The sequence below is a fragment of the Volvox carteri genome (assembly GCF_000143455.1).
Source record: "Volvox carteri f. nagariensis unplaced genomic scaffold VOLCAscaffold_38, whole genome shotgun sequence".
Lineage (NCBI taxonomy): Eukaryota > Viridiplantae > Chlorophyta > Chlorophyceae > Chlamydomonadales > Volvocaceae > Volvox > Volvox carteri.
Window position 1 is genome coordinate 1,203,512 of NW_003307581.1, and position 15,294 is coordinate 1,218,805.

Below are 15,294 nucleotides of genomic sequence, written 5' to 3' on the forward strand. Positions count from 1 at the left end.
TTTCCCCTCCCCCCCGGGACAGACACATGCTGCACATGCTGCCACACATGTGGGGCACACAACGCATATACGGACAGTGGCAGTGCAGATGCCGTCCACAATAATACAGGTGGCCCATTTCTCTAGACGGGTGATTAGCGTGTAAGATGTGTTTGTGTGTGCGTGTATGTGTATATTGTGGCCATATGAAGGTGCTCGTCAGTCCCCGTCCTAGCTAATACTGCCCTGCTGCGCATGCAGCAACAAAGGCGCCGCATCCTCGCCAGCAGTGGCAATCCCGCTGCCGTTGCCGTAGTGGTGTTGGTAGTTGTTTCCGTTGAGGACAACCACCGCCGCCGCCACGTCATGACCGTTGACCTCCGTCGCACCGGCAGGCGACGCCACCACCGCCGACATGATGTCATCCGCGCAACAGCTGCCTGTACCATTGCCGTACGAGTGCTGTACGGCATCTGGGTGCTTCTCGTACACGTTTGCACAGTTGAAGTGCATCTCCTCGAATGATAGCCAGCCGCGCTTCTTGGAATACTGTAGGTGTGTACGACGGGAGACGGGCGAGCACAGGGATTGGGGGAGGGGGAGAGGAGGCCATGAGGGGGGCGAGCTAGTGGGGGGGGGGCATTGCCACACACACACGAGGGGGAGAGATCGCCGGGAGCGTAGCACTCCATCGCCATATATAATATAGGCAACGCACGCGACCGTCCACTCCACGGTCGAGGCAATCATATGCGAGGGCAGCCGTTCCACAGAGTGGTTGGAATGCCGCGCTAATACGCTGCTGTCCTGCTTCCCCCGCCCCCGCCCCCGCCCCCGGCCCCCGGAACCCATTCCTTCAGATCTAACACCAACTTACACCAAGCTATGCGCCGCAACAAGCGCCCGTTACCTCCCACCCACTACACCCCCCACTCGCGACTCGACCCCCCCCAGGCGGTCCACCTGCAGCCCCGGATGCATCACAAAGCCCAGTCCTATGGCCCCCAGGATCCAGCCCACGGTGGTCCAGTCCCGGTTGATGAAGGGCATGGCCAGCACCACAACCAGCAGGGCGGAGGCGGGCAGCAGCATCACCACCAGGCCCCAGGTGGGCAGCGGGACCCTGAGGGGGGTTGGGGAGAGAGGGGGTTGGGGAGAGAGGGGTGTGGGGAGAGAGGGGCGTGGGGAGAGAGGGGCGTGGGGAGAGAGGGGTGTGGGGAGAGAGGGGTGTGAGGAGAGAGGGGTGTGAGGAGAGGGGGAGGTGGGGGGAGAGGGAGGTGGGGAGAGAGGGGAGGTGGGTGTGTGGGTGCGCGAGGAGGGAGTGCTGATGACGGCACTAGTGAGTGTGAGACCAACATGTTACGAGGGTGGCCGGGCTTGAGGGTGTTGGAGGTCTGGCTAGCAGGGGGGAGCTGCAAGGGGGAGGAGGCAGGATACGTAAAAACACACATACATACATACATACATACATACATACATACATACATACATACATACGCATACATATTCATGCAAGTGCATACACAGGCTTATAGACACAGGAGAAACTGCGGAAAAAAGGTAATAAGGGATAAGAAGCAATCCAAGTTCTCTGCACGCCACGCGCGCCCATCAACCGCCTGGCTCTGCCCAGCTATCCAGCTCACCTGTATGGCCGCGGCAGGTCGGGTCGCTTGATTCGCAGCCAGACGAACGCCGCAAACTCCAGCAGCTCCGCGAGGCAGTAAATGGCGTTCAGCATCGTCACGATCTCGGTAAATGTCTTCCAGGCCAGGCACAAGACGCCCAGCGAGCTCAGCACGATGCCGTACACGGGCGTGCCGTACCGTGATCGGCGGCCCAGCGCCCGCGGCAGGAAACCACGTTCCGCCATTCCTTGAACCTTTCAGAGGGCGGGCGGGAGGGAGGGAAGCTGCAGTCCAGACCGCACACCTCCGCCAAACCACACCTTGTAGCTCCCGACCCACCGATTGCGTCAGTCACACACAAACACACAAACACACATACACATAAAAACATGCCGAGCTGCCCTCTTTACCACTCCACCACCACTCCTCCCTCTCCAGCCCTTCGCCGCCCGCTTGCCATTGCCCCCAGTCCCTCTCCTAGCCGCCCTCCCTGCCGCCCTCTAAAGGTCCCCTCGACCTAGGCCTCTGTCTTCGTTTTCCGTCTTTTCCGCTTTTCGTATGCAGCCTTGCCTTTCCTACGGCCTTTACCGCGCCGCCTTGACGGTGCCTAGCCCCCCTCGTCCCCGCCCACCCCCAACCCCACCCGCTCCTCCAGAAATTTTGATAGAGTCATTTAATCTTGGCCAGATATCGTGCCACATAGCAGCTTTCTCTCCGCTAATTAGCGGTGGTTCTTATTTTGTCACTTTGTGACAAACTTTTTGTGAGCAGGTCCCATATTTTTAAGCAATTTTGCAAATTTTTTGTTGATGATAACCAAAAAAATCAAACCCTTCCCTCCCTGCCCCACTCTCCCCGCCACCCCCACTCCCTCACCTGATAGGAGTCCGACGCCATCTCCGCCTGGTACTGCCCCACCTGGCTGCAGGCAGCCGCCACTATAATCCAGGCGGCAAGCCAGGGACCGCCCACCTAGAGAGTGTGTGTGTATGTGTGTGTGTGTGTGTGTGGAGGCAGCGGCAGGAGGGTAAGGAGGAGGAGGAGTAGAAGAGCCAGGAGGAGGGGCCAGGAACACAGGGCAAGGCAAGGGGCACCAACACGACCACCTGCAGTAATGCTGATGTCCAAACAGAGAGGAAGAGGAGGGGGAGCCCACGACGATAATGGTGATGATGATAATGATGATAATCACGGTAGATATCCCCAGACCCAGACCCAGACCCAGAACGGCATAACAGCAGCCTACTGCTATACATACACACACACCAACATACAGCACACACACAGTCATCCACTCCCAGAGAAAAAACTTCCCCCCCTGCCTCCACTGCCTCCAGCCTCCTCCGCCCCCCTGCCTCCACTGCCTCCAGCCTCCTCCGCCCCCCTGCCTCCATTCCCCACAGCCTCCTCCGCCCCCCTGCCTCCACTGCCCCACAGCCTCCTCCGCCCCCCTGCCTCCACTGCCCCCAGCCTCCTCCGCCCCCCCTGCATCACCCGCCGCACCTGCTTGGCCACGGGTCCGTAGTACCCCAGCTTCCAGCCGCCCCCATCCGCCAGCAAGGGCACCCCCAGCGCCGCCATGGTGGGCAGCAGGTACATGGCCACAACCAGCACCACCGCCAGCAGCAGGGCCCGGGGGAAGGTGCGGCCGGGGTCGCGGACCTCACCGGCCAGAGTGGACACGGAGTCCCAGTAGTTCAGGTTCCTGAGCGGGCGCCACGTAGGGAGGGGAGGGAGGGATGGAGGGGAGGGAGGGGCGGGAAAAAGAGGTCATCAAAGCGGCGCTGCTCACGTTACGAAGCGGAGCGGAGGTCAAGGAGGGAGAGGCGGCGGGGAACCCAGCGGCGAAGGCTGTGCAAGGTGAGGTGCGGTGCTCTACAGCACACGACTACCCCGCACATCCACGTCACGGAAAAGGGGGAAGGGTCCACACAGACCCACAGCCGCACATTCCCTATCCACCACTGCCACCACCACCATTCAACCTCACCTACACCCCCCCCCAAAAAAGCGACCCACCACCGCGAACCACCGCCATTCCCAGTGAACGCGCCAAACCAGCCCCCCCCTCTTCACATACACACACGCGCGCGCGCGCATGCAGCTGCGTGCCATCAAGCCCAACCCAACCGCAACTCCCCCCCCACCAAACAAATGCCCCGGCCCCGGGGGGCCCCTCTCCCCTTCCCCTGGTGCCTCTGTCCCAACCCACCAGAACATGACGTTGAGGAAGGTGGACCAGTCCACCTTGTCCAGGTCCACGCGGGTGTAGTTCGATAGCTGCGGGGGCGTGTGCGGGGAGGAGGGCAGGGGCGCACACCTGGGAAAACAAGGGCGCTGCGTTGCCTACCCGGAAGGACCAGAGCTCGCGCGACAGTGACACAAACTCCACCTCACCTCCGGCCTCGGGGCTCTCCCGCTACCACAGCAAACTCCACCATGACATGCACCTAACACACGACCCATACGCACACATACACGCTTAGCACTCTATCCTTTACCCATCCCACCCCAACTCGCGTGTCAATACATTGCAGCACAGCACGTGGAGTATTAACCCCCCGGTTCCCCCAAAGCAGCAGCAGCACCAGCAGCACGACAGCTGCGGTACCAAAAGGGCCAGTGGCCCCCTCCCTCCCTCCCTCCTACCCTCCCTTCCCCCCCCAGTCGGACCTACCTGGATCTGGGGTAGGCACAGCACGCACAGCAGCGCAAAGGGCACCAGGATGGCTAGCGTGGAGGTAATGACGGCGTTGCCCACCACCGTAAGGCCCCGGAAGTTGAGACCAGATAGCAGCAAGGACATGCCCACCAGGAACACACTGTTGAGGGAAAGGGAGGGAGAAAAGGACGGGGGGGAAAGACGAACCACGAGCGAGTAAAGCTGCTGCCAAGGAAGGAGGGAGGGGGGAAGAGGGGGGAAAGGACGGAGGGGGGGTTGAACAGGAGCAGCGGCACCACAGCAACGAAGGAAAGAAGGATCGGGAACAGGATGGAGCCACGCGTGTAGCCAGACAGACAGACAGACAGACTCAGAAGCCCCCAGACCTCCGGGGTTTAGCCAGCGGTGGATACCCTGGCCCCGCGGGAGGGGGGTGATGACATCATCATGACGTCATCATGACGTCATGCATGCAAAGCGAGGGAGTGCAAGGAGAAGGTAACTCAGTTAAGGATGTTAGTTTTGTTTACAGCGAAAAACAAGAGGTCTCGGGTCGCGATAGAGGTAGAGAAACATGGCCGCCCCCAGAGCCCTAGCTGCCTGGGCCCTCGGGAGCCCATCAGTCTATCAGGGCAGCCCATGCCCCCGTAACTACGGGCCCAGGTCCCCCTCGGTACCGCTCCTCCCCAGTGCCCCCATCCCACCCCGCCTCACCACACAGACCCAGACCCCCCCAGGCCCCGCGGCCCCCACCACGCACTATTTGGGCCAGCCATGTGCCAGCTGCGGGAAGAAGACCTCCAAGTTGGCGGCCAACATGACCGGGTAGAGGGAGTTGTCGGTGACCCCGGACATCCAGCTCCACAAACCCTCTTGGAAGCCCCAAAACGGACCGAAGGCGGCGGTCACCCAGGCCACGTAGCCGCTGCATGGGCGGTGGAGCGGTGGTGGGGCGTTGGGGCGGGGAGTTGGCAGCCAAAATACGGTGCAGGAAAAAATGAAGCAAAGAATGAGCTATACATCAACCCTCAACACTCCTCTTATAGTACAACATATCACCCATTTTTTTCCCAACAAAGCCCAAGTCGGCCCTTTTCCTGCCTACAACACCACAATGCCACGCCGGCCGTACAAGCTATCCTTGTCGTACCTGTTTTCCGGGAAGGCGGTGGCCAGCTCTGCGGTGATGAGTGCTTCCGGGACGCTCCACAGCACGGGGAACACCAGGAACCCCAGTATGGTCAGCAGGGGGCCGGCGGCCGACACGGCGTCCTGAGCGGCGCGGGTGGAGAAGGGTTGGGCCGGGTAAGAGGTCAGGCTGCACGGGACGCGGCGCGAGCAAGTACGTAAACCCGTAAACTGTTTGAGAACTGTTAAACACGCGTACGGACAGTAGGACGAGAGAGGGCGTGTGGGCTGCATCGTGGCAGACGGGTGGGAGAGGGGAATGCCGGGAAATGAAGCGTGTCGATTTGGGTCAGGCAGGCATCGTTGGGGGAGTTGTCGGTTTCGCAGGGAAGAGGGGTAGAGCTACTGATGTCATTAATTGCCGCCGCTAGGGGTACGGGCCGGCTGAGGAGCTTGGAGTGGGAATGCGTGGCGAAGGAGCCGTACGCGTGCAAACCGGCAACTGCCAACCTCAAACCGACAGTTGACAACGGCCAGTGGGGAGCAATCTGTTACGGAAGGGGCAAGCACGCAATCTGTACGCATATGTGGAGAGCAAAAAACGCCGTTCCTAGCCAAAATGCCGGAATGTAATTCCTCCGACTAATCTTTTTGGCAGCTCAGTAAATTGGCGTGGCTGCTGGGAGTTCCAGGCGTAATATTTGGGGCACCGCCGTGTTCCGGCGTGTTGCTTCTTTGAGCCGCGAGGCCCGTACGATTCGCTTACCTCAGTTCCAAAAGGCCCACCGCTAACTTCGAAAAAGATGAGCGTGACGAGGGGCCACAGTCCAAGGGTACGGATGTGACCAGGCTCGCCAGGCGGCCGATGGTGACCTTGGCCGCCGTAACCCATGACGCCCTCATCGTTCCGCCTTGGGCTTTGCGGCGAAATCAGCGGCACAGTTGGGTCGTTTGTGAGGTCCGCCATGATAAGTGAAGTTCAAGGGGCTGGCGGCGCTTCCGTAAGGTGGGGTGAGGACTTGGTCGCCGAGTCGGGAAACCGCAATTCCGGGTAAAGCGTGACAGCTCCGTAGCAAAGCGCACGAGCTACGTAACCAGCAAGGTTGAAAATTCAAACCAAATACTACAGCACCAGCGAATTGAGCCAAGCGCCAAGGAACTTGGCGGCGAGGACTAAGTCTCTATATCCGGGAGCCCCCGGCAAGCCAGTGCTAGGAGCCCTCCATGTCAAGGATACAAGAACAATGTTTTAAGTACTATAGAAATGCACTCAGGACCGCACGTGCATTTGATAGCGAAACCCTCAAAGTGCGATTCTTCCAGTTGGGACTCGTTGAATAGTGAACAGAGCTCCAGAAAAGCCAGTCTGCAAACCAGTGAAGTGAATCCTTAAGTCGGAGCTGAATTATGCTTGATGCGTTAGGGCAGTGACGCTGGGCCGTTAGCTTCGCATGGGCCCTGTGGATCCGGGCCTCTGACAAACTAAACAACTTCACAACTAAAGTCCTAAGGATACATGCCCATATATGAACATACATAAGTTTGCAGTCCGCTAACCCTGCTCCCGCAAGTTTGGTGCAACACCCAAAGAACCCGACATTTGCTTGAAACTCGCGAAGTGAAATGATAACACGACAAGGCCAGCCACAAGCTTTTACACGCGATGATAACCGACTATCACGGAATTTGGGCCGCCGAGGACGGCTGCATAGGCCTTGGCGGTGCCGGATGCAGTTGCAAGCCCGTGGCCCGAGCGGCGACAGCAGCGGCTCGGAAGGTGCGCTGGAACTGGCCAGCACTGAGTTGCACAAAGGATCATCGGTCAGGCTCCCAAAGCTTGGACCCTCGCTGCGACGGCTGCTTATGCAATGCCACCCACGCATGTAATCCCCGAGGCCTGACCGCAACACACTTTTCCGTTCCCCTTAATATGCGCGGTCTACTCCCTCGCGTCCTGACTTCCCCGTCCTTGCTTCACTGTCCTTCCGGTCCTTCCTCCACTGGCTGGCAGCATGGGCAGTCGAATTGACCCTGCGAAGCCCTTGAAACCCCTTCTTTCCCTCCCGCCCACCGCACCGCGTGCTGCAAACCCCTTCTTTCCCTCCCGCCCACCGCACCGCGTGCTGCAAACCCCTTCTTTCCCTCCCGCCCACCGCACCGCGTGCTGCAAACCCCAGCAGGAACGAGTGGGAGTCCGCCACCTCGACGGCAGCAGCCGGAAGTGGGCGCGGGGCTGAAGGCCGTGTGGTACGGTGCAGAGCAGTTTGGAAAGCTGGTCAGCCTGACACGACCCAAGCAGCAGCAGCAGCAGCAGCCGTCCTCCTCAGATGCTCCCGAGGCGGCGGCGGATCCCCCTTCACCCGGGCGGCGGCGAAGTCGGGAGGACATCCTCGCTGCCATCCGGAGGGATTACGACGTGCAGTACTTTGTACGGGGCTTGGCGGATATGGAGGCTTACGCGCCGGATTGTGTGTTTGCAGGTGTGTGTGTGTGTGTGTATCGGTGCGGTGGTTTGATGTGTTCATGCCATGCTTAACTACGCATTACGTGCATTTTGTGTGTTGGCTATTTGCCGATTAGTGTTTTCCCCCCCCCTTGCTGGGGAGCCCCTGGGTGGCCCTTCGCAATCCCTGTCCTTGCGTTTATACATACGTACATACGTACATACATCCAGGCATGTATGCATGCATGCAGTCCATGTGTCTTGGACGGATTTCTATATCTTCTACAAGGGAACCCACGCTTGACTCCAGAAGTCTGTAGTCTGTATGTATGCACATGCAGAAACCTGTCGTGCCCTGTAACCAACCCCCTCCCCTCCCTCCCCCTGCCTCCCCCTCCCTCCCTCCCCCTCCCCCCCGTGTGGGACGGGACTGCAGACCCCTTCGTGTCCTTCTCGGGGACTCAGCGGTTCAAACAGAACGTGTCGAACCTGGGCGGACTAATGTGGGTGCGCGACCGGACCTGATGCGGGGTGTGCATGTGATGAGTTGATGACCCATGGGTCACAGCGCCATTGGGAGGTATCACCACTACTGCCCCTGCTCCTGATGATGATGCAGCTCGCGAATGGGCTGTGCTTGCGGAGGACGTGTATAAAGGGGCGACCAGTGTGATGGTCCAAGTGCGATTCAAACCCCTGCTAATTCTTTCCCTCACTCTTCCCCTCCCGCCCCGCCCCCGCCCCCGGGCCCCCTAGGTCCGACATACGTCTGGACGTGTACGAGTGGGTGGAGGGGACCTCTACGTTGGAAACACGTTGGCGCTTCTCCGCACTGCTGGATCTGCCGTGGCGCCCCCGGCTGGCGGCGGCGGGGGGAACCACACACATCATCGACCTGGACCGCGGGCTGGTGGTACGGCACGAGGAGAGGTACGGCATTCTCGGCCGCGGTGGGAACGGGGTGGTGGGCTGGGCTGGACTGGATTGAGTGAAGGGAGGGACGGAGCAGCAGGAGAGGCGGATTGCGATGGGATGGGATGGAGATGGAGATGGAGATGAGTGTTTCTGGTACACAGCTCCTGCCGTTGCTACTGCTGCTGCACCCCTGTACGACACGGCATGTGTAACGCGATGTGGCGGGAAAGGGTGGCGGCTGAGGAAGTGGTGCCAGCAGTCAGCCAAACACTCTGAAGGACAGATAACACACGTCCCAGTCAGGTGGCTCCAGGGGGGGGGGAGCGAGGGAGGTTCCAAGCAGGCTGCTGGACGAGGCGATCGTCGTCCTTCTTGTCCCGCGCGCCATTGCCCTCCTCATTGTCCTCATTCGGTCTCATGGTGCTCCGGCCTTGAGCTACCGTCGGAAGCTGCTTGAACGCGGCCACCACACGTCTGGACGCTGCTACTGCGGCTGCCACTGTCGCCGTCATTTTCGCTGCTACTGCTGCGATTGCTACTGCTGATGCTATTGTTGTTGTTGTTGCTGCTGCTGCTGGTACCTCTGTTGTTGTTGATGTCCAGGTGGGATGTGGAGCCAGCCAAGGTGGTGGCGCAGCTGCTGCAGCCCACGGCAAAGGTGAGTTTTAGTGAGTGCGCGTTTGTGTATGTGTGTGTATGTATGTAAATCTTTACGGGTGCGCTAATGTGAGCAAGCTGGTTCGTGTGTTGGGGGGTGTATGCGTTACACCCAAAAGTTTTAAGTCCATCCCCACACGCGATACACCTTTCCCCCACGCACCTCCCCCCCGCACCACCACCCCCCACCTCCCCCCGCACCTCCCCCGCGCACTGCAGGTCCCCACCAACCCCTGGGAAACCTTCCTTTTGGCCGCCTCTGCGGGGGATGGCACCGGGGTTTGGTTCGTGTTGAGTCCGCTGGTGCTGCGATTGTCCGCTGCGGCAGCTGCGGCGTCGCTGGCATGGGGTGTGCTACCCTGGTCCGGAGGGCAGGGGCTGCTGCCGGGGCCTGTACTGCTGGCATGCGAATTGGCGGTGTGTGGCTGCGTGGTGACGGAGGTGATCAAGTTTGCCCAGGGCATGCAAGGCGGGGAGACGGGTACGGGGGGCAGGTTCTGAATATTTTAATCCAAGGTGGGGAGAGGGGGTCGGGGTGTTGGGCTCGGGCAGCAGGAGCAGGAGCAACAGCAATTGTGTATGTACGTGCGTGTGCGTGTGCGTGTGTGTGTGTTTTATTGCGTTCCGATGCGATGAGGGTTGCCGTACTTTTCCTTGGTTGGATGTCCGTCAGGACGGCGGGATCCGCGGGAACGGATGTCCCTTGACCCCCCCCCCGCGGGCGTAACACTGTTTATGATGCAGCAGCTTTATGATGTATCCAGCACTGAAGATCTCATCAGTTTTTTGGAGACCTCACCGGCAAACAACCGATCTGTACTGAATTGCATCGAAGTGTTCAAACTTGTCGACTCTGGATGTGAACAGGACGGAAGCAGCAACAGGCAGGTGCGCCGGTATGTATGTATGTATGTATGTATGTATGTATGTATGTATGTATGTATGTATGTATGTATGTATGTATGTATGTATGTATGTATGTATGTATGTATGTATGTATGTGTACTTAGGGGTGCGCCCCTCAAGGGGCCAGGCAGGCGATCGCCGCTAAGTTGAAGTGGTTCTGGGCGTCGATGTTGCCCTGCCAGCCGGCTCCGCACGGTACAACGTCGTCCGCGTGGATGTGCTGCTATGCTGCCAAAGGCAATGGTATCTTGACTGAAGAAGCTAGGGTTGTATGTGCCACTCCATGGATTGTGGGTTCCTGTGGTGTGTTATGCTCTTAAGCCAGCCAGCCATGGTGCATCTTAAGGTACGAATTCCGCTTCCTAAGGAGGACATGCATACATACATACACACATATACATAGGTACATACATACACTCGTTCAGAGCTTTTGTGGTGCACATGTCACAATATGTGTGTGTATATCTCTCCAGGTATAACGTCCGAGTTAAACCGTCACCCGCACTGCACCCGGGAGCGGCTCCTGCCCTGCCCTGCCCTTCCCGGGGGGGGGCTAAGCGGGGTGCGGTTAGGTGTGGTGGTCGTCAGTGCAGCGGTGGTGACAGACAGACTGACAGACTGACAGACGGACTGACTGGTTTGGAATTCCGGTGGATGCTCCCGGTTGAACAAATGCCGTAAGCGCGATACAGAGGTTCGCATGTATGTATGTTGTTACAGGGTGGTTAACTTCGCCAGCGGCCCCCTTTCCCGGGGCAGTCCCTGCTCTCCCCTGCTAGAGGGGCACCCTAATCCGTCACCCCATCCGACTTCAGAACATGTATGTATGTAAGTAGTGCACCTCTGGGCCCCGAGGGGGACGCAGAGACGACCTGCCGGGAGTACCCTCAACCTCATCCTTAAACTCAGTATCGACGAACAAGTCAAAGGCGAATGCACGTATTTCGGAACAAATCTGCTGTACAAGTCCGTTTCGGCCATCCTGCCAGCCAAGCGGCTACTAGACGAGGTGAAGATGGCACACACACACACACACATAGCAGCAGCACCTGGCCAGTGTCAGGATTGGTAAGATCCTTATGTACCTTCACACACATACACACATACAGGGAATACACATATACATACATACGCACATACGCACAGAACTACTGGGTCGAATGTCGGACGGGGTGGTGGATGGCCACTGACCCTCAGAACTTCCTGATGCCCCGCAACAGCGCCTCCACGTGGGCGTCCGGTACCCCGTAACGCCGCCAGAACTCCGACAGCGTTTCAGATGTCACTCGGCGCCCGGTTCCGTTGGGCCCCGTGTGCAGGGACAGGTAGCTGCCGCCCCCATCGGGGCACACCACCTTGCACACCTGCGTGCGTGCGGGGCCGTAAGCGCGCGCGTGTGTGTGTGTACATGCACGTGCGCATGTATGTGCGTCCGGTATACACTTGTGTAGAGATGTATGTTACATCTTGTAAACATAAGGTATATTCAAGATGAAATGACATAAACATTATATATATTGCCATATATACAATACATAACATGGCCGATGACTAATAGCGTGTTGGACATGGCCCCCGTCCGCGGGTTAGACAGATGACCTGGCACCGCCACCCACCTGGTTGGCCTCCCGGGGGGCGTCCGCCTGCCAGCACAACCGGGTATCCACCACAGACATGAAGTACTGTACGGATGGACCGTCAAAGCCGTACAACACCTCCATGGGGCCCTGGTCCAGCTTGTAATATACGGGTGCTGCTGCCTGAAGCGGGGCAGCAAGTCGTCGCCGTGGTTGGGGGTGCACATGCGTGATAACAAGGGCAGCGTCAGGGACGCCGATGAAACCGTGCAAGCGGCGTGTGAGGTTGCGGTCTCAAGCCACCATTCATGCATGCGGATGTGGAGGGGAGGAGGAACGGAGCGGAAGGGCGGGTAGGGGGATGGAAACGATGGGCGGGTCCTCCGAGGGCGGTAATGGAAGTCATGGAAGTCATTATGTGGGAGGCAACGGAAAGCGTGTCGCGTGGACGACATTATGCTTTGGGGAGGCGGGCGAGTGTGGGGACCGGGGGGGTACCGGGGGAGGAGCCGTCCTCGGAAGCTAGGTCGCGGAGTGCATGATGGGCTGGATGAGCCGAAGGCCCGTAGCTCTGTTATGAAAGATAAAACAGACACATGACGTACGTGTGCTGGTGATACACACATACACACACATACAGGAGGGGCCAGTGGCCCCTCACCCCTCTCCCCTTCCCCCTGCGGGGGAAGTGCGTCGGCGGTCTTGTCCGTTGGGGCTGGGCAGCAGCCCCTGGCCAACGTCAGGCCCGGCAAGAGATATGACATACACACACGCATTTTCTCTCTCTCTCTCACTGACACACACATACACACACACCCGCGCACCGACACACATACGCTGGTGACGTGCCGCACCTCCGCAGTCGCTTCCGGTGGAAGCGTCCTCACGTGGACTATGGGATGTGTGTAGTAATCGCTGTGTTGCATGTCGCTCTTCGGGAAAAGGATACCAGGAAACCGCCGCATACAGCGATGACGACGCAATAGGCGAAATTTGTCGCGGTTTCCGCGCAGACGCTGGTTGCTGCTGCAGATATAAAATGAAGGCGTCGCAGAAGCAGTAGTTCTTTTCGCGCTTCGCCACTAAGATGACGCTGCCACGGTGTCTGGGTCATTCCATCACACCTATAGCAAACTTAGCTAGCAACCGTTTCGGAAGTCGCTTGTGTGGGCTGCTCATGAACCTTTTGCCATCCTTTCCTAAGCTGCTTGCTGCGGGATAGTGGCCCTTTCACGAAAAATAAAACGACCCGCGGGTCACACGGGAACAATTGCCGGAGCTTCTATTGCTACAGGAAGAGGGCTGAAGAGGCAGGTTATGCAGTCCACGCCTGGTTAGTTGGGGGCTCTGGGATTGCTGGCATGCATCATTTCTTTTTCTAGCTGGTACGGAAACGCTAGGTCGCTCAACTGAAACTGGGAGCAGTCTGCGAGCAGCGCTGAGGGAAGACTGCAAGGCTGAGGTTGCTAGTGGAAACGACCTTCCTTTGGGGCAAGTAGGTTGCATGTAATACATATCCAGGAAGGTCGGGAGCAAGGCTTTCAAGGCGGCCTTAGGATGACGAAAACGCGAACATGCGGAAACTCAGGAGTGGCAAGTCTACGAAGAAGTTAACGTTCGACTGCTCAGCCAATCCCTTGGATCCCCAGAGAGATATACATGGCGATTTGTTGAACTGCCACCGCATGGCACTTTTAGCGCTTTAATGTCTATCGTGACATGTATGTCATGAGCTGTTGCGCAAAGCATGGCAGCGAGCCGTCACGCGCACTGTTATGTCTGTGGAGTAGCGTTGGGGCTTGGGACCACAAACCCTGAAGAATTAGAATTTTTCAGGAAACATTTCAAGGCCGACCTTGATTTGTTTCGTGGTATTGAAGGTCAGTCGGTAACTTTTGATGAGGGTATCGGTGAGATGACTGATGGGACTATGTGCCCCATAACTGCAACCAAAGCAACGCAACATGCTGCTTGCTGCGCCCTCCGCGACAGTCAACCTTATTACTCTAATATCATCGGAGTCCTTCAGCACAGTGCACCCTTTTCATCCGCAATGCAAACGGATTGCCCAAACCCTTCCTTGCCTGCTCCATCCGACCCCATCCTGTGCTGTCCATCACCGGTCTTACCCCCGCCACTGGGCCCTCAATATGCTCCAGCCGAGGCCCCTCTAAGCCCCGGGTCTCACCGCGGGTTGTGTTGTCCCGAAAAATACCCATCCATAATTGCAGGAGAGCAGCAAGGCGCAGGACCTAGCACACACCAACCACACAGCGTGTCCACCCCCCCGCTGTGTCCACCCCGGCAACATTACCCTCAAAGTCCCCCCCCCACACACATACACACATACACACATACACACATACTCACACACTGAAAGCCCCGGAAGACTCTTCCCCCACGTCGCCGCTCACATACCCGCACACCCCTCGCCTGACAAGGCATAGATTTCAATTGAGGAGTAATAGCAACATTCCTTTGGAATGCACACACACACACACGCACCAACAGACAGACAGACAAACAAACATATATAAACAGACAGAGTCACACACACAACCAAAACACCGTCTTTGGAAGACCACGCTCTCCCGTCTCAACGTGCACGCACATGCCCCCGGGCCATCAGGCCACCAGCCCCCTCGTCGCCTGTCTCTTGCACGGCCTGTCCTCCTCTTCCCCACCGCCCCGACCTCCTCCTCCTCCGCCGCCGCCCACACCTCCCCCGCCAGCACTACCTGCCACGCTCACCACCAGTGGCCCAGCCCCGGCTCCATCGCCCCCTGTCGAAGCCCCCACTGCCCGAGGAGCCGCTGCCACCCGCGCACCCGCCACACCCTCCGCCTCCTCTCCATCCGCACCCGCACCCTCACCCATCATTTCCTGTCCCTGCCCCTGGCCCTGACATGGCCCTGGCAGCGGCGCCCCCGGCCCATCCGGCAATGCGCCGCTGCTGGACGCTCTTGTGCCGGTGGGGGCTGCCCCCCTGCCCCCCTTGCCACCAGGACTCAGCCCCTGCGGCCCCTGCAGCCCGTGCAGGGGCAACCTCTTGGCCCAGCCGCGGAAGCCGTACGCCGCCTCGGTGAGGCCGCACAGGAAGCTCCACATCTCGAGAGGGCCCGCGGCTGACGAGAGACAGCCACCACCGCCACCACAACCGGGGGGGAGAAAGGAGGGGGAGGGGGGTTGAGTGCGTGCGTGTGTCTAGGTGTTCGTGCGGGGTATTCATCTGGCACCCCCTCTCCCGTTCCCCTCCCCTTTGAGGGGTCCGGCTCTTTGTCACCTCTCCCGGCCAGAGGACCCGGCACCCCCCGACCCGTCCGTCTTTACCCGGATGCATCTACAGGCCTTGATGAGATGGGACCTCTCCGGCAGGTGGGTAAGTAACCCCCCTTCCCA

The 15,294-nt window shown here is 59.0% G+C and overlaps 3 protein-coding genes across 3 annotated transcripts in view; 1 reads left to right on the forward strand and 2 right to left on the reverse strand.

Moving 5' to 3' along the window:
• Window positions 1-1,026: 1,026 nt before the first annotated feature.
• On the reverse strand, window positions 1,027-6,229 carry aoc4 (amino acid carrier 4; the record flags this gene model as incomplete). The annotated part of the gene is made up of 9 exons (XM_002953820.1): window positions 1,027-1,102; window positions 1,626-1,861; window positions 2,484-2,579; window positions 3,111-3,312; window positions 3,820-3,887; window positions 4,285-4,429; window positions 5,030-5,194; window positions 5,420-5,541; window positions 6,164-6,229. Coding segments are annotated over 9 exons (1,176 nt in total), but the record flags the coding sequence as incomplete, so codon positions are not given.
• A 791-nt stretch (window positions 6,230-7,020) lies between these two features.
• On the forward strand, window positions 7,021-9,913 carry VOLCADRAFT_94648 (uncharacterized protein; the record flags this gene model as incomplete). Its single annotated transcript, XM_002953757.1, has 6 exons — window positions 7,021-7,174; window positions 7,575-7,877; window positions 8,277-8,343; window positions 8,597-8,770; window positions 9,359-9,413; window positions 9,632-9,913. 6 exons carry the CDS (start codon window positions 7,021-7,023, stop codon window positions 9,911-9,913), a joined length of 1,035 nt encoding a protein of 344 aa, XP_002953803.1.
• Window positions 9,914-11,904: 1,991 nt separating this feature from the next.
• The window catches only part of VOLCADRAFT_94649 (uncharacterized protein), a gene marked incomplete at both ends in the record, with an annotated part of 7,726 nt that continues 4,336 nt past the window's right edge, over window positions 11,905-15,294 (reverse strand). The window contains 3 exons of the mRNA XM_002953821.1: window positions 11,905-12,078; window positions 12,750-12,827; window positions 14,647-15,020. Of these exons, the coding sequence (XP_002953867.1) occupies window positions 11,905-12,078; window positions 12,750-12,827; window positions 14,647-15,020 (626 nt within the window). The remainder of the gene's footprint in view (window positions 12,079-12,749; window positions 12,828-14,646; window positions 15,021-15,294) is intronic.